Below are 26,550 nucleotides of genomic sequence, written 5' to 3'. Positions count from 1 at the left end.
TAAAACTCAAATCAACTGGCTAGGCGCAGTGGTTCACACCTGTAATCCCAGCACTTTGGGAGGGCAAGGCGGGCAGATCACAAGGTCAGGAAATCGAGACCATCCTGACTAAGAGAGTGAAACCCCGTCTCTACTAAAAATACAAAACATTAGCCGGACGTGGTGGCGGGCGCCTGTAGTCCCAGCTACTCAGGAGGTTGAGGCAGGAGAATAGCATGAACCCAGGAGGGGGAGCTTGCAGTGAGCCAAGATCGGCCACTGCTCTCCAGCCTGGGCGACAGAGCAAGACTTCGTCTCAAAACAACAACAACAACAACAACAACAATAACAACAACAAATCAACCAAAGCCCCCAAAATCTTACTTAAAAGGAGATTTTCTACCTAGAGCTCAGGTAATACATATCCATGTGTGTGTAGAATTTTTTAGCTTAAGTGTAATCCACTGTAAACCAAAAAGTATCTGAAACAAATCTCAATCAATTTGGAAGTTTAGAAGTCAAAGTTAAGGACATCTTGCACCTGGAAGACAGACCTATGCCTTTCTCCAAAGATGATTTTGAGAGCTTCAATACTTAAAGGGGAAAGGGCTGATAATTGGAAAGGAGGAAGGAATGTTTTGAAGGTGTGTATAGATAAGAGGCAAACGGTTGCATTATTTTGAGTCTTCGATTAGCCATTCACATGTAAGGGTGGGTAAAGGAATAGTCGCTTATGTATCCCTTTAGCTCAATGAATCTGCATTTTTACATAAGATAAAATACAGAGCAGAGGAAGTGATCAGATATGCATTTGTCTCAGGTGAGTAGAGGGATGACTTCAAGTTCTGTCCTTTGTCCCGTACTGGTGAAGATAAACTCTCAGTTTTCCTTGTCAGGGTGAAATGCAACAGAACTTGATCTTGGGACCCGCAAGGAATTTCCTAGTGGGCAAACTGTGAGAGAGGTATGTAGCTTTTTTATCTTTGTAACTATCTTCTTTAGAAACAAAATGGGAGGCAGGTTTGTGTAATGCAGTTCCCAGCTTGACTCTTCCCTTTGGCTTAGTGATTTGGGGGTCCCATGATTTATTTTCCTTTCACACCATTTTATGTTTACCTGAGGCACATAGATGTATTCAGTTCCATGTAAACAATTCTGTGGCAAAACCACGTAGCCATATTCTGCTTAAGCTGAAAGTTTCTAAGTTAATTATGAGGGTTGTATTAATAGAGGACCCTAAAGAAAGAGAATAGCAAAGGCATTAGTTAATTTGATAAAGCAATGACGACTAAACCTTGTTTTTCTTTGTATTCGTACAGTAAAAAACAGAGCACTGAAATAGTTGTCCAAATAATTCAGGCCTAAAATAAATTCGCCTAAAATAGCCAAGTGGTTGAGGCAAATGTGTCATTTTGGTTTAAGTTGTCTGAATCACTGAATTAATTTTCCTACTTAATCTAAATAAACATATTGAGGCTATGAGAAATTTTTAGATTAGTGAGGAAGGTCTCTAGATTTTTCTGTGATTATTTGTAGCTCTCTCCATCATTGGAGCGCAGTGGAATAACCAATCTGCAGGTTTCCTGCAAAAGAAACACCCAGGAATGTTTGGGGATTTCTGTATAACCCAGCCCTAGAAAAGCTGAGTTCGGGATATAGTTACTAAATTCTTGAGCTCTTGCACACAGCTCAGACTATTTCCACTATGCCGAAAATAACTTCCAATTGTTCTAAGGCGTTCAAGAACTGAGTTACTTAATAATGTACTCTTATATCTGGATTAAGGTATCAGACCAACAGAAAACGATGCAAGACCTGATTGGATGACATAAAAGGATGTTGCATAAGAATCGAAGTCATCGTACACTGAAGAATAACAAAAGGTAATATGACAAAGAAAATGTACCCCTAATAGCCAAACCTTGTCTATTGCTTATCTGCTGCAGAGGGGTGACTATGGAACATACAGTATATTTTATAAGGAATAGGCATGTCATATTTTATTAAAGATCCAATTCATTTTTTTTAAATTATAGAGTATATTTGTTCAGTGAGTGGCTTAATTTGCTTTTATACTGTAGTTGAATAATAATTCTAGAGAGAGGTATTGGTGTGGATTTGCATAGGAGCCTGGGTAACCTGAAAATGAGGATAATAGTAACACCTGCTTCATGGGATGGTGGTGAACAGCGAACTCCGTAATCCTATAAAGGCTCTCATCACTGAGCTGGGCGTATGCAGAATATTCACTACAGTTTGGCTGTTAGTATTATAATTGTCAAGATTATTATCAGACATTGAAAATACACCCAAAGTTTGCCATTTAAAGGCAGAGGACAGATCTCTAAATGCTATAGAGTTTTTCAGACTTTGTAATTTAAATTATTAAAGGTGGAAAAAATTCAGATTTAAATTTAGAAAGACATTTAGAAACATTATTTCCTGAACTCATTTCTTCCTTACAAAGGCAAAAGTAGGATCTCTGATCTAAGGGTAGCCACCTCTCATTTCTAGCTTATCTTGTCAAGTCTGCATGTGATACAGCCCTGGCCCCCACCACTGCAATGGAGACAAGAATTTTCACTGCAGTGGTCTCCTTTGCCTCTCTCATTCAAATCCGAATATCTATGGTCCAAGCATAAGCATGGCTGAGGAATCTTGGGCAATGTTTCATCTACTAATCAATATTTCACAGAGGCATCGATGACCAAATTTCATTTTAAGGGAACACAACAACTGACACAGCCTTGAAATCTACCAATTGCCCCTCTTTCAGAGAATCTTTTGTCCTGTTTTGTTTTGATTGTTTTTTGTCTATTTTGCTTTCCTCAGCTTATGCCCCTCTTCTCTGTGCTCCTTCTCAATTTTTTTTTTTTTTTGAGACGAAGTCTCGCTTTGTTGCCCAGGTTGGAGTGTAGTGGCGTGATCTCAGCTCACTGCAAACTTTGCCTCCAGGTTCAAGCGATTCTCCTGCCTCAGCCTCCCAGGTAGCTGGGACTACAGGTGCATGCCACCAGGCTGGGGTTTTTTTTTTTTTTTTTGTATTTTTAGTAGAGACGGAGTTTCACCGTGTTGGCCAGGCTAGTCTTGAACTCCTGATCTCAACTGATCCGCCCGCCTCGGCCTCCCAAAGTGCTGGGATTACAATTGTGAGCCACCACGTCCGGCCTCATTTTTTTGGTATTGTTTAACAATTAATTGATTTGAATATTTCGGTCTATAATAGCTACACCAAAAAAGAAGCAAATGAAGTTCTTCTTCATGTGCTGATTTCCCACCACATCTCTGGCCCAGATGTACCACCAGCCAACTACAGAAAAACGATCATGTCCCTTTAATAAATAAACGGCATTACTTCAGTTCTGCTCTGGCCTCTACTGCTCCCTGAAAACTAGCTGTGGGCACACCACATATGTTTCTGCATAAAATGGAAGCTTGCCACTTCAGCCAGGGTTTTGCTTCAGAGAACATTGTTTTCTGGAGTTCAGCCAGCCTCAGAGAATTTACCCAGACGATCCAGGAAACGCTGAACCATTTCCATTTATGGACATTTTCCTTTACCAATTAAGAACAAAGGGGAGTTTTAAAAAATTTTCTTTTCTGATTGCTATATTTTACATTTAAAATTGTAATGTGAATGCTGACATAATTAGAACTATCTGGGGAGATTGTTTAAAGGGCAGGGAACTGGGACCAACGGCCCTGTCCATTGCTGGCATGTTAACAGCCAGTACTTCAGTTTTTATCATAAGTGAGTTTGAAAGCGGATGACATGCCAGACATTCCTTCTGAAAGTAAACTAAGGTAATGATGGAACTGAAGGGAAAAATCAACATGTTACTAATAATTCTACTTGGGGGGTTGGGTGGAGGGATGACCATTCTGTGAAGTGATTTATACGGCACTGTAGAAACAAAAGTCCCCTGGGCGATGACTGAGCTGCAAAAGCAACAATGAACAAAGGGGACTTCCAGGGCCTAAGCCTTCCTGGCCACACCCAGTGGGAATGCCCCAGTCCTTTTCCGCTCTGTGGTTGGAGAACCTCTACACAGAGCGTTATCCTCACCAACACCAGGAGTCACACTATAAATGAACAAATTTGGGGAGGATCAGATGCAAATTCAAGCACTCACTTTCTAGAACAAAAGTCTGAGATGGGTTTAAAATTCATGCCCCTATGCAAACATTTCAAAAAGCATCTTTTACTTTTTGTAAACTGCCGAAACAGACAGGTTTCCAGAAGAGGGGTCCTCCTGCAGTGCTTGGGTGGTGTCTCTGCCCAAAGGTCTGAGCTGGCAGCTTGGTGCTGATCCAAACCAGCAGAGATGTCAGGCCTGGTTTTGTCACACAACTTATGCAAACGCTGGTATGTTTCTGGTTGTTGCTTTGAGTTTGCACATTTGAATTAAAGTATCTGAATTATGAAATTTTTTTTTGAGATTTTCTCTTTTTAATATCAGTTTATTGAGATATTTTGTATACAATCCAATTTTAAGTGCACAATCGAGTTTGTTTTTTTGTTTTTTTTTTTTGAGACGGAGTCCCACTCTGTCGCCCAAGCTGGAGTGCAGTGGCACGATCTCAGCTCACTGCAAGCTCCGTCCCCCGGGTTCTCGGCATTCTCATGCCTTAGCCTCCCGAGTAGCTGGGACTACAGGCGGCCGCCACCATGGCCAGCTAATTTTTTTGTATTTTTTTTAGTAGAGACTGGGTTTCACCGCGTTAGCCAGGTTGGTCTTGATCTCCTGACCTTGTGATCCACGTGCCTCGGCCTCCCAAAGTGTTGGGATTCGCGCCTGACCTTTTTGGTTTTTTTTTGAGACAGAGTTTCTCTCTGTCGCCCAGGCTAGAATGCAGTGGCATGATCTCGGCTCACTGCAACCTCCGCCTCCTGGATTCAAACGATTCTCCTGCCTCCGCCTCCCAAGCAGCAGGGATTACAGGTGTGCACCACCAGGCCCAGCTAATTTTTGTATTTTTAGTAGAGACGGGGTTTTACCATGTTGGCCAGGCTGGTCTCAAACCCCTAACCTCAGGTGATCCGCTCGCCTCCGCCTCCCAAAGTGCTGGATTACAGGTGTGAGCCACTGAGCCAGGCCAGCAATTGATTACTTTTGACCACAATAATATTTTAGAATATTTCTTCCATCCTCCAGAAGTATCCTCATGGCCCATTGCAGTCAGTCCCTGTCCCTGACAACCACTGATCTGCTTTCTTGCTTTGTAACTTTACCTTTTCTAGAATTCCATTTAAATGGAATCACATCAGATCTGGACTTTTGTGCCTGGCTTGTTTTAGCACAATGCTTTGAGATTCACCCATGCTGTGTATGTATCAGTAGTTTATTCCTTTTTATTACTGAGTAGTATTAAGTTGACTTTTGTCTGGATTTGAAAAAATATATATTTATTTGGGTCATATGGAAAAGCAAATAGATTTTTGTTTTTGCTTTTTTGAAAAGCCATGTGTTAATTAAAGGTAATCCTAAGAATACATTTAAATCTTTACCTTTACCTTTTCCTTGAAATGTAAGATCCCAACCTGTCTGAAAGTGAAGTTTTAAATTCACATTTTTTTTTTTTTTCCGAGATAGAGTCTTGCCCTGTTTCACAAATTTTGAAACAGGCTAGGCACTGTGACTCAGGCCTGTAATCCCAGAACTTTGGGAGGCTGAAGCGGGCAGATCACTTGAGGTCAGGGGTCCAAGACCAGCCTGGCCAACATGGTGAAACCCCGTCTCTATTAAAAAACACAAAAATGAGCCACGTGTGGTGGCACCTGCCAGCAATCCCAGCTGCTCAGAAGGCTTAGGCAGGAGAATCCCTTGAACCCAGGAGGTGGAGGTTGCAGTGAGCTGAGACTGTGCCACTGTACTTCAGCCTGGGTGACAGAGTGAGACTCTGTCTCAAAAAAAAAAAAGGAAACATTCGGTAAGAAAATCTGTATGTGAAGGAAATTTCCAGATATGCAGCAAAAATATGAATTCATTAATAGCATCTAAGTAAATATTGGTAATCTGGGCATGAACTTGGATTAGGCCAAGAGTTCCACAAAATTTTCAAATAATGATTCAATAATTAATTAGTAGATGGGTTGAAGCAAAAACTTCATCTTTCTCATATGGTATTTGTTAGTAATTATAACAACAGAAAAATGATTAGTGCTTACTCAGAGATAATAATAATTTTAAAACAATAATTATTATTCTTATTATGACTACATCTGTATAGTACATATTATGTGCCTGGTGCTGTTCTGAGCCCTAGATAATTCATTAACTCTAATAGCCCTCCTGGGTAAATGTTTTATTATTATCTCCATTTTATAGATTAAGAAACTAAGGATCACAGAAAGCAAAGTAACTACCTTGATGAATAGAAGCTAGAATTTGGCCCTAGGAACCTGCCCAAGCATCAACATTTGGCCACTAGAACACTCTTAACCCCAGTAATGCACCAGAGAAGAATTCTCAGATTGGTAAAATGGGTTGATATTGTCACTGAGCAAGGTAAGGGATGAGGCCAGAGCAGGGGTGTCAAGCCTGAGCCGGACAGTTGTTTGGATGTGTGGAGAAGCCCAGAATAAGGCAATGTGAAGAGGTGGGAACTGAGAAAAGTTAGGGAGTGCCTGCCTTAAAGCATTTATGTTTTAAAAATGTTTTAAATCCTGCACTGTTCACATAAAAGAGGCTGCTGGTGGGTCTGGTGCCCAGGGGCCTGCTGTCCATTTGCTACCCGTGGTCCAGATGACCTCTGGGAGTCCTTCTAGAACTAACATCTTGGGAAACATTGGAAACATTTGTTCTGAGTCCTTTGTGACTTGAATTTATCGATGTAGGCCAGTAGTCTACAATCTGGCCAGGTTAGAATGGTCATTGATAAATAACCTTTGACTGCATGTTGAATTCATTCAGTGATGTGAATTTGTCTTTTTTAATGGTACTTTTTAATCTGACCTAACAAAGAGCTAATGGATTGTGGAGGAGTCATATTGCCTGATTTTAAACCTTGGCTTTGCAACTTACTAGCAGTGTGACTTTGAGCATGTTACCTGACTTTCGCATGCCTGTGTTTTCTTGTCTGTAAAATGGGGAAATTAATAGTACACCTAATTCATAAAGTTGTTTTAAAGATTAAAATGTTAATGTGATAAGGATTTACAACAGCGACTGACAAACAGTAAGCATTACTTATGTGTTTGTATTGCTATTATCACTGTGCCAAAAGGATGCTAGATGAACACATCTGTTCCAACTTTTAAGATATAATAAACTATAGCAATCTGTACTAAAATGAAATCTTCCTTCAAGACTTTATTTTGCAGGGCCCTGTGCCTTGTTCCTGCAGGACTGTGGTGAACTGCACAACATGGATGGGACTCAGGGAGAGGACCTCAGCCTTCACAAGGCACCAGCGACTAGGAGGGAAAATTCTAAAGACCTGGTCTCTGTGAACTGAAACCTTAGCTGTAGCTGGAGACTCTGAGTTTTGAGAGAGAAGAATATTTGTGTAATTTGTTTGAATCCTGGGTAGAGTAGAAGAGAATCAAGCCTTGGGTGAGAAAGTTGGAGTTTCTTTTCTATTCCTCAGGTTTTGTTGCTGGAGATTTTAGATTAGGTGTCAGCCATTTTGCAGCAACCTGTCTTACCCCTACCATTCTTGGGTTCTGTATTCAGACCCCAGTTATTCCTAACACCCAGTTCATGCTCCACATTCTGTACAAAGCCATCCTTAGCTATCCCAGTCAGCCCACCCTGGTCTCCATGACATGCATGAACTGAAGTTCTTAGAACCTTTGACACTTATGTCTGCCCTGGATGATTTGTTTGTTATCTTATGTTGTCATCCACAGAACAATCTAGAGAATATTCATACATTTAGTCAGCAAACAGCTATTTATTGGGGACCTTTGTAGGCCTCGATGTTGGGAGGAAAGGTTGGTTGTTTTGGACAGATTGTGTATTTATAAAGCTCTAGCAATTTTTAAATCTCCAGCAGGAACCAAAGCCTTCTTGACAGCCACCTCTCTGAATTATTGTCACTAACCTCCTTAGGAGAAGGGACAATATAGTTTATGCCAAGATTTGCAATTGTCTAGATATGACTCACCTCACCTAGCACAGTGGATACCATTCAAAGTTGGTCTCAACAATTATTTTCTCTAGTGCCCAAGGAGAATAGCTGAGAAATACACTCTAAGATAAAAGAGTTTGGTATCTAGATCCTCTTTCTTACTCATTTCAACCCAATATTTATTAAGCACCAACTGCAAGCTAGATACTGTACTAGTTAGGAGTATAAAGTGGGCCAGGGATGGTGTTTATGCCTGTAATCCCAGCACTTTGGGAGGCCAAGGCAGGACGATTACTTGAGGCCAGGAATTCAAGGTCAAGTCTGCCTAACACAGCAAGACCTCGTCTCTACAAAAAATTCAAAAATTAGCTGGATGTGGTGGCATTTGCCTGTAGCCCTAGCTACTCAAGAGGCTGAGGCAGGAGGATTGCTTGAGCCCAGGGGTTGGAGGCTGCAGTGCGCTATGATGGTGCCATTGAAAACAAAACAAAAACAAACAAACAAACAAAGCAAAAAGAAAACGATACTCAGTCTTTATAGGGAGGTTGGCCAGTCAACAGGTTACTTTATGAGTTGCTAACCCTGGTGAGCAGGAAGTTATGTAGGCCAGCAGAGGAACCCTTGGTTCAGCCTGGAGAAAGGAGGCTGCTGTATTTCAGAGAGAGGTTGACCCTAAGCTGGAGGGTGGAGAGGACCCTGTTGTGACTCTCCGACTGACTTGTCTTCCTTGATGTCCTTTAAGCCGGAGCTGATTCGGGCTGCTGCCGTATTTCTGAGTTAGCGCACTTAAGATTGGGCCTCCCAGTTTGAGGAAGGGGTGGGCTGCTATCTACCTCTGTGAATCTGCCCTGGACCACCCCGGGAGAGAAGGAGGGCTCCGGGGAATCCGGCACATTCCAGGCGAAGGCTCCCAGGCCGCAGCCTCTGTGCCACACCCTTGGCCCGGGCCAGGTGTGCGCCCTCTTCGCTGCAAGGGGGAGCGGGCGGCTGCGGGGAGCGCTTTTCCAGCCCGGTGTGTGCTGTGTGTTTGTCTGCCTCTGGAGGGCTGGGTCCTCCTTATTCACAGGTGAGTCACACCCTGAAACACAGGCTCTCTTCCTGTCAGGACTGAGTCAGGTAGAAGAGTCGATAAAACCACCTGACCAAGGAAAAGGAAGGCACAGCAGAGCGCAGAGTGAGAACCAGCAGCCGAGGCGCCGGGCAGCGACCCCTGCAGCGGAGACAGAGACGGAGCGGCCCGGCCCCGCCATGCCTGCGCTCTGGCTGGGCTGCTGCCTCTGCTTCTCGCTCCTCCTGCCCGCAGCCCGGGCCACCTCCAGGAGGGAAGGTGAGTCGGCTTCCACGAGGAAACGTCTCAGCCCTGGGCTGAGAACCTGCCTTTCTCTGCAGACCGTGATGGCTGAACGTACCTCCGAGGATTCCCACTTTGTCCAGAACCTTGTTAGCGCTCCCTTCTCCTCCCTCATCTGGGGCTTCTCCAGAGACTGATTTTAAATGAGACTAATATGTAAAGTTGTCTGCTTTTTAAAAATAGGAAGCCAATAAGCTGTGCCAAAAGAGGGTCTTCCTTGCTTTAAAAATGTTCCTGCTTGATTTCTTTTTTCGACCAAGGGCCCCCTATTTGATCAGTAATATGTTGTTATATACGTTCTTTCCCCAGCGTGTGCTTTTATTAAGAGGTTTTGCTGGGAATGTTTCCCGTGACTATGAACACCACAAAGATTGCAAAGGAACCTCTTCAATAGTCCTGTAATTCATGTTTCAACTTTCAGATAGAAAAATGAGCCTTAAGAGTATTAGCAATACCCTCACCTTTTTTGCATCACGTTACTTTTCATAGTATTTTTATGTAATATTCATTCAACAGTCACTTATTGGGCACCTGTGTCATATATCATTTGATCTTATCTAGGGCACCTAGTTGGCTGTCATGTATTAGACGTTAAGTTCATGTAAACAAAACTTTGTGAGAACCTAGCAACTGTTAAATGTAAGCATGTGTCAGCTATGGCAACATTTTATGGGTGTTTTCCTTGTCACCTAGTTCTATCCATATATGCCTGTATAATTGCCCTGATGCTTTATGTTTATATTACCTCCTTCACCTGATGGCATTTCAATCATTATTTCAATACGTCCAAGGCCAGAAGCCATTTCCACACATGTGCATGCATGGATATAAGATAATGCTCATATGCACATGGAATTGTATAAACCATTCCCAATATTATTGTGCACTCTGGCTGATGCTGGCCTGAATTGGATTTGAGTGGCACGAATAATGTTTGAGCATGTGTTTGAATGCAATGCTACAGTCCTTTTTGTCTAAGATAGTCTTGGAATTAACTTCCAACCTATCATCTCTGACTACCGTTTTCAAAACCATGTATGATTGCCACCAAAAAAAAAAAAAAAAAAAAAAAAAGTGGAGGTAACTATGTGAAATAATGAATATATTAATTTGCCTGACTAGAATACTATTTTACTGTGTATATCGAAACATCATGTTGTATACCTTCAATATATGTAGTTTTAAAATGTGATAAATAAAAGGTTCTGAAAATGGTCATGACGGGTAGGTTCTCTTAGGGCTGGGATAAGAAGTCTCAGCCTAATGGAAGACATCCCCAAAGTAAGAATAGTGTCTGAATATTAGAATTTAAAGGGACTGCTTATGGATCAACTACTTGGAATCTCTTGATTTGAAAAATGAGAAAATGAAAATGTGTTTCTCAAGGCCACACAGGCAGCCGTTGGCAGAGATGAAACTGGTACTTGATCCAGGGGCTCTTAGACTGGAGCTTTTTGAGCCCCATTATAAAAGTAATAAAGGAATAAGATACATCTTTTATACATGAGAAGTAATTATTTAAGCAATTTTCTTGTTGGCTATAGTTGAGTGCATATGTGTGTATTAGCATTAGGGAACAAAAATAAATATGTAGGATGCTATCAATCGTTTAATAAAATCAGGCTTAAGGGGACAGAGCTAGGACTCTCAGTTCTTAAAGACATACCAGCTTCTCGGCATCCATCCACCCCAAGAAGTCAGAAATACCACTGAGGCTCATTTCCATTTTCCCCTTCCTCGGTGGCAGATTGAGGTTTTATTCTCCCTCCTCAGAGGCCTTCATTTTGGGATTCAATGGGAATGTGAAGTTTGTTGTCAGGGTAGAACACACATGCTTTCTCATTCATGGGATGCTGGAATGTGCTAGAAGTTGGACTGAAAATATGGTACCTGCCATGTCCCAAAGTGACCGTGTCTGAGTGTCCTGTGGGCTGCACATATGAGAACCTAAGGCAGTGAGGTTGCTTCCTGGTTGTTTCCTTGCAGTAGAAATTATGGCAATAGATGAAATCGGCAAGACTTTCAGGGCTGGGCTCAGCTAAAGCACAGGCTTTAGAGTCAGCCTGACCCGGCTTTACATTTTGGTTCATTACTAGTTTCTTATTAGTAACACTTGGTGTCTGCTTTTTCGTTGTTAAATGGAGGCAATGGTACTTCAAACTTGTAGAGTTTTTGAAAGGATGAACAATTACTGTAAAGTGCCTTAAAATGCCTGGAACCACATTTCTTTAAAAAATCCAAAGCCAACAGTACAGTATAGTGAACTTATTTGTCCAGAGATCAGGAAGACCAAGTCTCCCCTTCAGGATAGGATTGCCTGGTGTGACATAAAATGTCATGTGGCCCCAGTGGTCTGGATCTTAGTTCACAGCAAGAGGTATGACTAGAGAAGGATTGAGAAAGAGATAAGAAAGAGACTAGAAACATAGCCACCAATATGCTTGTGAAGGGCTTTATGTGCCAGGCTATGCAGTAGAATGGCACCCTATAGGCAAAGAAGAGCTGTATGAATGATTCATAAGCAGGAATGAGTGTGACTGGATTCATGTTTTAGAAAGGTCACTCACTCAAGGGCTAAGAGAATGAAGTGGAGCTGGGGAAGCCAGATAAATGATTATTACAGTAATTCAAATGAAAGCCTTCATCATGGTAATGAAAGCAAAGAGGACACAGATTACAGGGACATTTAAAAGGTGAAATCTGAAGAATCTGGTGATCCAATAAGTCTGCGTGTTAGGGATATGAGTACAGAAAAGTTGTGAGAAATAAGGAAGAGTCCAAGATGGATCCGAGGCTTTAGGTTTGTACGTGGTTAGACAGTGATGCCATTAAAGGATGAGGACTATAAAAGAAGGGTCAGCCTGGGCACAGTGACTCATGCCTATAATCCCAGCACTTTGGGAGGCTGAGGTGGGTGGATCACTTGGGCCCAGGAGTTCGAGACCGGCCTGGGAAACATGGAGAAACCCCACCTCTAGGAGGCTGAGGCAGGAGGATCACTTGAGCCTGTGACGGTGAGGCTACAGTGAGTTGAGATTGCACCATTGCACTCCAGCCTGGGTGACAGAGTGAGACCCTATCTCAAAAAAAAATAATAATAATAAAAGAAGGATCAGATTTGGGAACAAGGTTGGACAGTGAGTGGAGAGGAGAGAGTAAGTTCTTGTGGGGACCTGTTGAATTTGAGATGCATATAGAGATATCCAACAGTTCCAGTGAACAGCTGGAACTATGATTTTGAAGTTTAGAAAAGAAATTTGAGATATGAATTTGGGGGCCCACAGGTAGAAAGCAAAGCCTTGACCACAGACGAGATTGCCTAGGATATGGAGGTAAAAGAAACCTCAGCACTTAAACAAGAGATAGAGGAACAATGGAGCAGAATCAGGAGGAATGAGCACTGAGGATAGAGGAGAATCAAGGAAGAAGAGGGTTTTGTTAGTCAAAGGAAGACTGTCAGCAACATGGCAGTAATAACTGGTATTCAGATATCCAAATGTGTATATACAAGGAATGAGGACTAACACATCTGGATTTAGCCATCAGGTGAGTTTTGAAGCAATTATTCTTCTAGAATGGCAAATTCAGAATCCATGATTATTACAGATCACTAATTTGGTTCCTCCCATGCCCTGACGCTAGAAAAAAGATGCTGTGGATAGTAGGAAGGAACCTTTGAAATGTTTATGCTCCCTTACAGATTCTGTTATTTAAATCATTGAAGTGGTATAGCATCATACATAAAAGTGCAGGCTCTGGAGTAAGACTGCCTGGGTTCAAATCCCAGCCCTATCATGTACCATTGTGGCACATTTATACTTGGGGACTTGGGCAAGCTACCTCACCTGTTACTTAGCTTCTATATCTCTAGAATAAGGATGATAAATTGATATGATCATTACACAAAAAGCACTTTGCACATTGTCTGGTAAGCACTTAATACATGTTAATAGATTACTATTGTTATTACAACTAACTGCCCTGCCAGTACTGAATTTGGTATATTGCCTTCTGTATTTTAAGTGGTAACATTTTTGAAGGGCCTCCTTTTTACTGTCCTTTCATCAGCCCAAGAAAGGTGCTGAGGAGCCTTCCTGCTCAAGCAGAAATGAGCTTCAAGTTTTACCCAACGAAACAAGGAACCCAAAGCAGGTTGCAGTTTCAAGATTGGATCTCGTATCATTACTTCTCTTTGCCTTTTTCATCCATCAGACCTCATCACATACAGATTCAGCAAATCTGATGCTTTCTAAAACGTGCTCAAATATACGATGACCCCACAAAGATCATCTCTCATTTCCCAATGGGAAGAACTTCCCCCACATCCAAAGAAAGGATTTGGACAACTTGATTATGAAAACATTTAGCAATATACCTGTAGTAGTCAAATGTCTCTTTATGTTTAATTTAGTAAATTAATTACACAGATATAGTGAAAGTCACATAATTGATGAAATAATATACTTAGAAGGATTGATTTGTTCACTCACATTTTATGAAGTAATTATACTCAAATTATATTCATTTATATTCATCTCACCAGATGACTTGAGATATAGTACTGTTTGAATCTGTTTTTGATGTGGTCACTGGAAAGTACATCATTTCAAAACATTTAAAAGATAGAAAAATTATCCCTCAATGTGTGTTGTGATCTTCACAGCGTGATCACTCTGAAAGGCTTATATGCAACAACTTTCAGCATTCACAATTATGAAGAAATGCACCATTATGAGAATTATTTAGATAGCTGGGCCCCTTTCTTACTGATAACTCTCCAATACATTGATTGAGGTCATTTTAACTTAATGTATCTTCCCCAAACAATATTTTTACAATAAAGTAATTGAGAAAGTACCCTATAATATGCAAGATTTTGAAAGGACTTAAATATGATCTTTTTTTTTTTCCTGAGGGATAATTTTGGAAAAATTAAAACCTCTACCTTATATTCAAGCATGAACAGAGATGTAGAATTGGGTTGGAGGTGGGCTGGAAATTCCCATGTGGGCTTAAATTCTGGGTGTTCTAAACTGGGGCCAGCCACTAGTTCAGCCTCATTGGCCCAAGAAGCTGAGAAAGATTGTTGATTTGTGATTAATGTTTATGGGAAAGTCAGGGCATAAAGTTAAGGTGTTGAGAGAATCCTGGGAATATCTTTCCCATTTAAGTTCTTAGTGGTTCAAACTTACTGACTTTTTTTTTTTTTTTTTTTTCTGTCCTGGAGAAATTTCTAAGCGCAAGACTTGAATCATCTATTAGAGATCAGTGTAGAGGACTGGGTGCAGTGGCTCATGCCTTTAATCCCAGCATTTTGGGAGGCCCAAGGCGGGCGGATCACTTGAGGTCAGGAGTTCAAGACCAGCTTGGCCAGCGTGGTGAAACCCTGTCTCTATTAAAAAATAAAAAAATTAGCTGGGTGTGGTGGCATGTGCCTATAATCCTAGCTACTTGGGAGGCTGAGGCAGGGGGACTGCTTGAACCTGGGAGGCAGAGATTGCAGTGACCTGAGATCATGCCACTGCACTCCATCCTGGGTGACAGAATGAGATTCCATATCAAAAAAAATAAATAAAAATAAAAAAAGAGAGAGAGAGATCAGTGTAGAAATAGGAGCTCCATAGATTCTGGAATACTCTCATTTAGTCAAAAATTAAACCTAATAGGTGACTGAATCATTACTAGGCTGTGTTCTAATATAATCCCTAGATAGGTGATGTAACGTTTGAATCATGTCCAAAGCCAAAGGCTAAGTCTTTTCTGTCTGTAGGTGACTGTATGTCTGTGTATGTAATTCCCCAACAAGCATGTGCTTCTTTATCGTCACAACCATGGAAATAGAAGAGCATGGTTCTTCCTCCAACACTGATCTAGGGAAGAACCTGAGTCTTTCCCTTCTCTTGTATCAGGTGAGGGGTGGAGATCAATTGGCCAAAGGTATACGGATCCTGCACTTCTTCAGGGCTTATATTTATAGAATTCTAACTGTGTCTTTTTATTTATTGTGGGGATATGTATCTCCTCAATAGAAAAGAATCAAATTGCAGCCAAATCATTTCCCACAACTAACTTAAAACTTGGACAAATCATCCAAATGCTCAGCTGCACTGATGTGGGGCATTTCTTACAAAATATTTTATGTTTCACCATGTTTTTCTCTTATTACAGTATTGTAGAACTAAAATGAGAGTGGGCCTCAGGGGTTCTCTACAAGAGCCTCTCATTTTTATACATGAGAAAAATGACACCCAGTGAGGTAAATTAACTGCCCAAATTCTCACTATTGGTCATAGCAGAGCTGGGCTCCAGCATGTTTCATCCTTTTATAGATAGGAAAATTGAGGCACAGAAGAGTGACTGCCTTGACCAGGGCCAGATTTCAGTTGCTAGTTTAATGTTCTTTTTCTGAGATAATTCGTTGGCGTGTTTCTCAATTTTCTTTTTTTGAGATGGAGTCTTGCTCTGTCGCCCAGGCTGGAGTGCAGTGGCACCATCTTGGTTCACTACAACCTCTGCCTCCCAGGTTTAAGCAATTCTCCTGCATCAGCTTCCTGGGTAGCTGGGACTACAGGGGTGCAACACCATGGCCGACTAATTTTTGTATTTTTAGTGAAGACGGGGTTTCACCGTGTTAGCCAGGACGGTCTCGGATCTCCTGACCTCGTAGTCTGCCCACCTCAGCCTCCCAAAGTGCTGGGATTGCAGGCGCGAGCCACTGTGCCCAGCCTGAATTTTCATTTAAACTAAGTTTCAAGCTTGATGGAACCTTTATCTATTGTTGAAATACCACTTGTATTTCTAAAGGAGACATCTATCTCATCTTTTCAGAAGTCTCCATTTGTGTATGTGATTCAATATATTGGCCTTTCCTTTAAAAATATCAGAGAACAACAGATTAAAACCAAGCACAGCTCTAGTTTGTGAGGCATTAACAAGAGAACAGATTTCAAATTACCGAGTTTCCTCTTCCCTTTGTTCCACTCTGCTGTCAGGTTATCATGCAGCTTGGAATTGACCAAGGGGCTCAGTTTAGATAGTACTGTGATAAGACTTTCTCATTTATCAATCATTGTTCTTTAATGACTGTTGACACTTTGCATCTATATATACGTAGTCGTGTCCAGAGATTATTTCTCTCTCCCTGCTACAGACCATTGTAAGTTTTGGAGTCTTTCAGGAAGTGGTCAGCTTCATGGCCAAAATGTTGACCATGTAAGCTTTATACATACTTACTGCTGTTTCAAATCACTGCCCATTTTGCTCTTGGTAAAAGGATACTTTCTGGTAGGGGATTCCTAGTGTTTAAAAATCATTTTTCATCCCAAATAGCCTGGCCTACTTCAGGAAGGCAGTGGATCCAACAGTAATCTGAAGCTGCTGCTATTGCCCCATCCTGGCAGGTGTACCATGGTAGGAGGGGATCTTCACATTCTGAGATCCGCAGGGAGCAGGGGAGAGGCCACGGTGGACCTGCCATAGGAAGTGGTAGGTGAAGAAACAGCATATTTGTTCGACTGAGATGCAAGATACTCCCTGATGCAGTCTTCATGGTCCAGTCTCTTCTCAAAATGTTCGTTACTTCTCTTTATGGATTTATAAAGGTAGTTTGGCCCATAAGACCTCATTTAATTCATTCTTCTGACTTTAGGCAATACAGTGTTTTTGTTTTTGAGATGGAGTCTCCCTCTGTCACCCAGGCTGGTTTGCCGTGGTGCAATCTTGGCTACTGGATTCAAGCGATTCTCCCATCTCAGCCTCCTGAGTAGCTGAGATTACAGGTGAGCACCACCACGCCCAGCTAATTTTTATGTTTTTAGTAGAGATGGAGATTTTCCATGATGGCCAGCCTGGTCTCAAACTCTTGACCTCACATGATCTGCCCACCTTGGCCTCCCAAAGTGTTGGAATTACAGATGTGAGCCACCATACTCAGCCAGCAATACAGTTTTAATTCATCTTTTTTTCTGAAAAAAAAAAAAAAGAATCTGTAAGGAAGATGCTATAAACACACTCCATGCATATTTTCCCAACATTGCAAATGCACATGAATTACCATTGTTCTTTTGTGAAGACTAAGAACTATATAATGGTATGTAAGCCCACACACATACCTAAATGCTTGTATGTTTGTGAAGGGATGTAGTGATAGCAAAAAATCTGTGCCTAATCTCCTTGTACAAAAAAAGTATTATTCACAAAAGCAATAAGGATTTAAAAAGGAAGATTTATTATTATTTTTTAAAGGAACCAATGAAACATAAATTTAAATAATTGAAAAATCATGGTTAATATATACTCCAATTATCTCCAAAAGGCATTTTAATACAAATTAGAATCTCCTTTTTAACTTTTCTTGGTTCAGACATATCATACATGATTTCTTTCCTTTTGGTCCTCTTTGCTTCAAGTATTTACCTCTAGCTTCCCTGGAATCTCTGATTCCCTTTATTTCAACTGCTTCTTAGAAGGGCAGAGGATACCTTTTTCTAAGCCATGCAAGAAATGTCCAGAGAACACTGTGCTCTTCGAATAACAGTTAAATGTCCTTTCTGTGCTGGAATGCTTTTCTTTGTGGGTGACTTCACAGAAATGTATAAGCCATTGTTTCTGTGGTCAGAAGAGTGTGGAGTTCCATGCAGGTGGTTGCTGTCATATAGAATCTTACCACAATCACTTCCTGAGTCTGTGCTGCAGCTGAAAGCAGCTGGTTTGTGGTAGAGCCTTTGACAGTGCCAGCTATAACTCTGATGTCCTCATTTTGCCTTCCCTTTCACCTTTGAGCTTACTCAGACTGAACCCTCAGCTTTTACCTTTGCCCTCCACTCCTTTGCTAGTCAGACAAAATGTGGTGTCCCCAGTTTCCCTGTTCGCTGGGACTTTCTTCCCCCTCCTCATTGTCTGCCTGGGGCTGGTGTTCCAGTGGAGTGTCAGGGGAAGACATCTCCAGGTGTGAACTCCTGATGGAGTGAGTCCTCACCAAGCTGAGTCATCTACAGTTCACATGGGCACATTCCCAAGTCTAGGTTGTGATATCATGTACTATGAACTCTCGGTGAGAGAGGTGTCTCCTCTGAAGCCATAATCATTCAAAAGGAAATGGTAGTGATCTGAGTTTCACTGACTCTTGATGACTTTGGACTATTTAGAGTTGAAAAGACTCACCGGTACTTTATGATTCAAAATTGCCTGTGTGTTTAGAGAATTGAGCTCCGTCGTTCCTCTCATCCTTGCACTTCTTGCTGCAGCCTTACTCACACTGCTTGGACATTTAAATGTCAACTGGTGCCATACCCTTTATTTAAATGAAACAAATGATCAGGCTCAGGAGGATATGGCATCAGTCCTCTGGCTGTGGTGGCTTAAAATGTGGCTATGAAAAATTTGCGAAAGAAGATTAAATTCAGTTAAAAGGCTTAGTGAGAGAAGTACCATTTCAGTTTTCTTATTCTAATTAGGGAACATATTGTGACATTCTTTAAAAAGATAAAACTGGGAGCAGATATTCACACATTAAACAATAAAGTTCAAGGCCAGTTTAAATGATGAAGGATTCAGATTTTGTTTTAAAATATCTGCTTCAGCCGAGAAACATATTAAAATTTGGAAAGAAAAATTCCATGTAGGAGGTTTTAAAACTAGAAAAATCCTTATAAGCATTTTCATAATCACATGTAAATATAATATAATAAAAATATTCATCTTTTCATCTTGAATATCTCAGATTTGAAGAGATGGATTTTTGCAAAGAGGATCATAGCTTCTGATGCCTTTGATGTCAAACTGATAAATGACAGGTGGTATCTTGCTTTGGATTGCATACATAATACGCAATTTGAATATTTGTCAAAATTATTTGTTTTTGATAAATTTTTTTTTTTTTTTTTTTGAGATGGAGTTTCACTCTTGCTCCCCAGGCTGGAGTGCGATGGCACAATCTTGGCTCACTGTAACCTCTGCCTCCCAGGTTCAAGTGATTCTCCTGCCTTAGCCTCCCGAGTAGCTGGGATTATAGGTGTGTGCCACCACGCCCAGCTAATTTGGTATTTTTAGTAGAGACAAGGTTTCACCATTTTGGTAAGGCTGGTCTCAAACTCCTGACCTCAAGTGATTCACCTGCCTTGGCCTCCCAAAGTGGTGGGATTACAGGTGTGAACTACTGTGCCTGGCTGATAAAAATGTTTAAAATACATTAGGATAAATTTCTATTTAAAGGACACTTTCAATAATTGCTTTTGTACTGAGAACAACCTTTGCTAGATTTTTTAAAGTGGTTATATGCAACTGAAACTTTATTCACCATCTTCAGTATAGCTTTTTACATTTGGACTTCCCACTGAAAGACCTCATTATAGGTGACTTCATGGAGGCAACTGTTGCTGTCTTTGAACATAGAAGAGTTGTCGGTTTACACGAGAGCAGTCCTTTGACTCAGAAGAAGGGAATGGTATCCAATAAGGTGTATTAAGATTTAGTTTTTAGTGTAATTTCTTTGAAAAAAAATGAAATAGGAGACCAGTTGAGATTGTCAGCCTCAACTCGTCTCTGCCCACCATGATGGTTTTCTTTTATAAAGCAAGAATTTTAAGAAGCAGAGGAAATGAAGACATAAAATGAAGTGTATGTGAATGAATGGAAGAGAGATCAAGATGTCCCAGTGGTGAGCGTTATATGAAATTAGACGGGAAAAATAGATAGGATAAGACCATGATAGTCCTTGAGGCAATATTGAGGAATTCTGGTGCTTAACTTCAAAGGAAAGGAAAGAAACTACAGAATATTAAGCAGAGAAGTCGTGATACAATTTGTATTTTGGAAAGATTTTCTGATTGCTGAGTGGAGGGAAGGAAAAGGAGTTGCAGGGAATTCAGCTAGAAAGTGATGGCAGGCAAGAGATGGTTGAGGTTTGGTCTAGATATGGCCATAGTGGAGATGGACTTGAATGGATTTGAGATATTTAGTGGGTTATAGCAACAAAATTCAGTGTTAAATAGGCAGGTGAGAAAGATGGAGAACCTGTAAGGATAGCTTCCAGCTTTCTGACTTCAAGGCATGGCAATCACAAGTTTGGTTTTAAAGAGGTTTTCTGTGAAGAACTTTTGAGATAACCAATTGGAAATGTAAAGTGAGCTGGGCGCGGTGGCTCATGCCTGTAATCCTAGCACTTTGGGACGGTGAGGTGGGCAGATCATTTGAGGTCAGGAGTTTGAGACCAACCTGGCAAACGAGGCAAAACCCTGTCTCTACTAAAAATACAAAAATTAGCCAGGTGTGGTGGTGTGTGCCTGTAATCCCAGCTACTCAGGAGGCTGAGGAAGGAGAATCACTTGAACCTGGGAGGTGGAGGTTGCAGTGAACCAAGATCGTGTGACTGCACTCCAGCCTGGGCGGCAGAGTGAGACTCTGCCTCTTAAAAAAAAAAAAAAAAAAAAAAAGGAAATGTAAAAGTAATAAGTAAATAAATAAAGTGGATGGCAGACTTGAGGACCTGAAGTTGAGGATGAAGTCTGGACCAAGGAAGTATCTTGGGATGTCAACACCTATGGTGGTTATCGAAGCCCTTGCCATTGATGAGATCACCCCAGGGGAGACTCAGACAGAGAAGTTGTGGAGATTAAGGAGCCCTGAGGAGCACCGACATTTAGAGTTGGGGTAAGGAGAGGGGCCAGCAAAGCCTTGAATAGGGAAGGTCAGAAGGCGGGCAGACACCTGGCAGCATGACATCATCACACCCAAGGGAAGAGAGTTGCACAAAGGAAGGAGGGAAAAAGATTTGATGTCTCAGAAAGGGAATGAGGGACACAAAATGCAGGAAAGGAAACACAGGGCACATCCTTTCCTCTAAATAAGAAAGATAATTGAATATCACCTTTTTTTTTTTTTTTTTTTTTTTTTTAATTGAGACAGAGTCTTGCTCTGTTGCCAGGCTGGAGTGCAGTTTCGTGATCTCGGCTCACTGCAACCTCCACCTCCTGTGTTCAAGTGATTCCCCTGCCTTAGCCTCTCCAGCAGCTGGGACTACAGGTGCCTGCCACTACACCTGGCTAATTTTTTTGTGTGTATTTTAGTAGAGACAGTGTTTCACCACGTTGGCCAGGATGGTCTCAACCTCCTGACCTTGTGATCTGCCCGCCTCAGCCTCCCAAAGTGCTGGGATTATAGGCGTGAGCCACTGCGCCGGGCCAAGCATCATTTTTAAATGATTTATAGTTGGGCTAATTCACGGGAGATTATAGGTCACATCATATAAACTTGCTGTTTCACTGAATCAGTTTTAGTGCACTAAGCAACCGAAATGGTAGCAAGAGCAACAAAGCACTACGTAATAGCAGCCAGCACACACTGTCAGGTTTAAACATGATGCTCAAATTCCTAGCTCCTGACATCGTCCCACACAGCTGCCAAGTACACTACCTATCAAGGCTGCCGGAGCACTGCAAACTGATCTCATGCTCTGAGGCCTGCCTCATCCCTTGCCCTCCTCCCACACAGCCCTAGGCTCGCTGCCTTTTGAGATGGCAGGCAGAAAGCATTGCAGCTCTGGGCTCATAGACCACAGATGGGTGGGCATTCCTGGGGTGGAAATAGTTCATCTGGTATGAGCAGCAACCTGAAAGTCCCAGACCCTTAATCTCATTGGAAATCTCATGTTCCTTTCACAATTCTTTCTGTTCCCATCTCACCATGGATTTTTTTGCTTGGAACATCAGTTTTTTTACACTGATTGTCATCTGTGTAGACAATGGAAACTTTGTGTAATGTATTGGGGAAATTTGAAAGTAGGCTTCTGGACTTCAGGGAGATTTCTGTATGTTCAGGTTATTGTTTGGTTTTTCTTTTCTTTTTTCTTTTTCTCTCTTTCTCTCTTTCTCTCTCTCTCTCTCTTTCTCTCTTTCTTTCTTTCTCTCGTTCGTTCATCCATCGTTCGTTTTTTTAGACAGAGTCTCGCACTGTTGCCCAGGCTGGAGTGCTGTGGCACCATCTCAGCTCACTGCACCCTCCGCTTCCCAGGTTCAAGCGATTCTCCTGCCTCAGCCTCCCGAGTAACTGGGACTACAGGCGTGTGCCACCACACCCAGCTAATTTTTGTATTTTTAGTAGAGGTGGGGTTTCACTGTGTTGGCCAGGATGGTCTCAATCTCTTAACCTTGTGATCCACCCACCTTGGCCTCCCAAAGTGCTGGGATTACAGACTTTTCTTAGAGTCAGACTACCTATATTCCTTCCTTCCTTCCTTTCCCGTTCCTTCCTTCCTTCCTTCCTTCCTTCCTTCCTTCCTTCCTTCCTTCCTCCCTCTCTTCCTTCCTTCCCTCCCTCATTTCCTCTCTCCCTTCCTTTCTCTCTCCTTCTATCCATCATGCTGTCCACCATCTTTTCATCCATCCATCCATCCATCCAAGCATTGCATTAGGTACTGTGGGGATATAAGGTGAGAAATGCTGTAGAAGAAATAAGTCATAGACATAAACAATGATGACACAGGCTAGAACAAGGCAAATGCTGAGAGAGGTGAGGACGAAGTGCTCTGGGCATTTATGGGAGAGAGAAGCTATCGGAGGTTATCCGCAAGGAAGTGCACAATCTGATTTACGCATCTGAAAAGAAGACTGGCTGTTACCTGGAAATGGATTTAGGGAGGGTGGAAGCAGGGAGTGCTCCCGATAAAGGAAATAGCAAGCCTAAAGCCAGAGGTAGGACAGGGTTAGTGCAGCCTAGATCTGTGCGTTGGAGCCCAGTGAACTCTTGATGAGGTAAAGTTGGAAAGGTTGGCGGGGGCCGCATCTGCTGAGTTTTGAAAGGAGTTTGGATTTTTAATTTTGTCATTACCGTTAAAGCACTAAAAAGCACGATGATTTCACAGATTATACAAAGACAGCGATTAGATCACCTTAGTGAAAAGCAGAGCATGTTTTTCAGTTCAGAACAATAAAAAAAGGGCCAGGCGCGGTGGCTCACGCCTGTAATCCCAGCACTTTGGGAGGTCGAGGCGGGCAAATCACCTGAGGTCAGGAGTTCAAGACCAGCCTGGCCGACAAGGCAAAACCCCGTCTCTACTAAACATGCAAAATCAGCCGGGCATTGTGATGGGTGCCTGTAATCCCACCTGAGGCAGGAGAATCACTTGAACCTGGGAGGCGGAGGTTGCAATGAGCCAGAGGACCTGGTTATAGACAAATAATCATATGTATGCCAAGAGATTGAAATTTCTCATATTGTATGCCTCAAAAGGGCACTATTTCTTATGGGAAATTAAAAATGAGATCCCAATGAACTGCGACTACTGATGATTATTCCAAGGCCTTGCCCTGAGTACAACCTGAGGAAATATTTTCTGTTTCCTTTTATTCTCCTAAGGCCACAGCTGGGAAACCGCCTTTGCCCCTTTGCTTCCTGACCTAACTCGTTGGAGCTGCATGTTTTAGTGAGGGGTGGGAGTGTTGTGAAGTGAGCCTGGGGGATCCTGCACACCTCACTCTATTGTTTAAGGAGGGGCTCCCACTGCTTTGATCTGTGTCTCCCGGTGAGTGTGGGTGGTAGTGGGCGGTCCAGCCTGTGTCTGGCTGCCTGGCGGTCTTTCCTAAGAAGCACCTTGAGGGTCAGCGACTGTGTGCTATTATAGTTATTATTGTAATAAATGCTTCAGTGCCAGAGAAGTAGTATACAGCAGTCAGACGCAATTACCATCCATGCTTTACTAGACTTAAAGAAATCTGTGAAAATCTGACTCAGATGACTCTGTTTTGGATGGGTTTATGTAGGATTTGAGGTAAACTTGCAGAGTCTCATTTCCTTGGCTTTGGAGAGAACGCTGGCTGGCAGAATCAAGGATTTTGAGGGACCTGGAGTGAGGGGGCAGAAAATGGAGAGGATGAAACCTTGAAGAGGTGTCCCTGGCTCTGTACAAATGAATAGTCAAAGGAATGATGGATGGGACCTAGGTCAGAGTTCAGCGAAAGATGGAGAAAAACCTGCTTGTTTTATTTACTGACCCCAGAATGGCTTCAGGTCTGTTCAGGGGTCGAGTCTGATTTTTAAAATTTTATTTTCTGATGATCTGCAATTCTTAACGCCAGATCCCGAACACATACCTGGACTCCAACGCACAAATCCTTGCATGAGTTCTAGAATGCACCAGACTTTTTCCTACCTTGGGCTTTTAGGTTTGCTCTTTCCTTTGTCAGGGGCACTCCCTGCTTCCACCCTCCCTAACTGCATTTCCCCATAATAGCCAGTCTTCTTTTTAGATGCATACATCAGATCATGCACTGATTCCTGCTCAAGTAGGAAACCATGGATAATATGATACATGCTTGACAAAGGCAAATATCTTTGGCAAAATAAAACATTAGCAACCCTCTTGGCTGGGTGCAGTGGCTCACGCCTGTAATCCCAACACTTTGGGAGGCTGAGGCAGGCAGATCACTTGAGGTCAGGAGTTCACAGCCTGGCCAACATGGTGAAACCCCTTCTCTACTAGAAATACTAAAATATTCCATTGTATTTCAGAAGATTATAAAAGCTATAAGGTGAATTTTGAAGTCTTCATCAGCATATCCATATTAAAAGGAGATGACAGAAGCCAAAATAAAATAATTATGGGCTGACACGACAACTGGGTTAAAACAAGCATTGGTTTCATTAAAAATGGCTAACTTGAAGATAAATCGTTTGACTCCAGCTCTCTAGAGGATCCAAGGTGACCTTGATGGCCAGCGGAAGAAATCACAACATGGAACTCCTTGAATAAAAATTTATTGACTTTAAAAAAATACTAAAATTAGCTGGGTATGGTGGCAAATGCCTGTAATCCTGGATACTCAGGGGGCTGAGGCACGAGAATCCCTTGAACCTGGGAGGTAGAGGTTGCAATGAGCTGAGATCACACCACTGCACTTCAGCCTGGGCAACAGAGTGAGACTCTGTCTCGAAAAAAGAAAAACAACAACAACAACAACAACAACAACAAAAAACCCCAAAAAACCACACAAAAAATTAGCAACCTCCTTCTTTGAAATGTTACTAGCTCATAAAGTCTGTGTTCAAGCATGTAGTATAACCTCCCTGTTAGATGTGAGGTGGTGCTTATTGAATTAATAAGATAAATATACATCTCATTGACCAAGGATAAAAGAAGGAAGGGGGAAAAGGGGCTTAAATCAGCAAAACAAAATCTACTGATGAGATACTTTGGAAAGAAAGATGATTTGTCAGGAACGAGTAAAAGAAAATCTGCAATAAAGTGATATAGACAAATATTTTGATGTATTTGTTATGTAAATAATTCATAAGAAAAACATTGTGCCATAAGAAAAACATAGATAAATGGACAAATATAACTAAAACAGCAAACCGGCATATGGCACTTTCTGCCCTCCTTCCCACCCATCTTACCACCTCCCAACTTCCTATTCCTTTCCACTGCTTTTTATATTTCTCCTTAACAAATACCACTATCCTAATATTCTCTCTCGATATTACTTATTTATCTTGTTTATTTTCTTTCCCCCCAAATTGCGTGTAAACTCCATGCGGGCTGGGACATCTGCTGGTTTTGTTTGCTACCGTATGCATCCCATTACCTAGAACTCAGGGAAGGTCCAAGACAACCATCTATGGGTTTTTAAAAGTTCAACGGAACATTCATTAATTTGTTAAAAAAAGACTAAATGCCTACCATCGACTAGGCACTGTGTGATATAATAGGGCTTAATTTTTCCTTTTTCAAAAGCATGAGATGTGTTTTCTACCTGTTAGAACTGCAGAGTTGAGTGCAGAGATTTGCCTGTGGGCACAGCTTTAGAATTTTTTTTTTTTTTTAATTTTGGCCAAAATTTTACAACCAATAGATTTCATACACAAAGCCAGATTTCTGTCTTCTTTTAAAAGAAGAGTTGATGCTGACTACAACAGGCATCAATTGCATGTGGCTACAACTGGCAGGGGGCGAAGTGCTGCTTCTTATGCCCTTTGGGCAGGATCCCAAAGGACCAGGGAAGGTCTTAGAGTAAGGCAACAGGGAAGGACCACTTCCTATTGCCTTACTCTAAGCCTGGCAGTGCCCTCTGGCAGCCAGTAGTTGCCAAACTATGGTAGTAGTTGTGCAGGTATTGGTCACAGAATAAAAAAGACCACGTACAAGCTACGTTACA

General features: G+C 41.8%; 1 protein-coding gene across 1 annotated transcript in view; it reads left to right on the top strand.

The window, feature by feature from the left end:
- The first annotated feature begins 313 nt into the window (after window positions 1–313).
- LAMC2 (laminin subunit gamma 2) overlaps window positions 314–26,550 on the top strand; it is a 67,647-nt gene continuing 41,410 nt past the window's right edge. The window contains exons 1-3 of the mRNA XM_009191943.4: window positions 314–943; window positions 1,765–1,862; window positions 9,158–9,379. Of these exons, the coding sequence (XP_009190207.2) occupies window positions 9,301–9,379 (79 nt within the window). The 5' untranslated portion in view covers window positions 314–943; window positions 1,765–1,862; window positions 9,158–9,300. The remainder of the gene's footprint in view (window positions 944–1,764; window positions 1,863–9,157; window positions 9,380–26,550) is intronic.

The sequence above is a fragment of the Papio anubis genome, chromosome 1, assembly GCF_008728515.1.
Source record: "Papio anubis isolate 15944 chromosome 1, Panubis1.0, whole genome shotgun sequence".
Classification (NCBI taxonomy): Eukaryota; Metazoa; Chordata; class Mammalia; order Primates; family Cercopithecidae; genus Papio; species Papio anubis.
The sequence above is the reverse complement of the archived record's forward strand: the minus strand, read 5'-3'. Positions and strand labels throughout refer to the sequence as shown.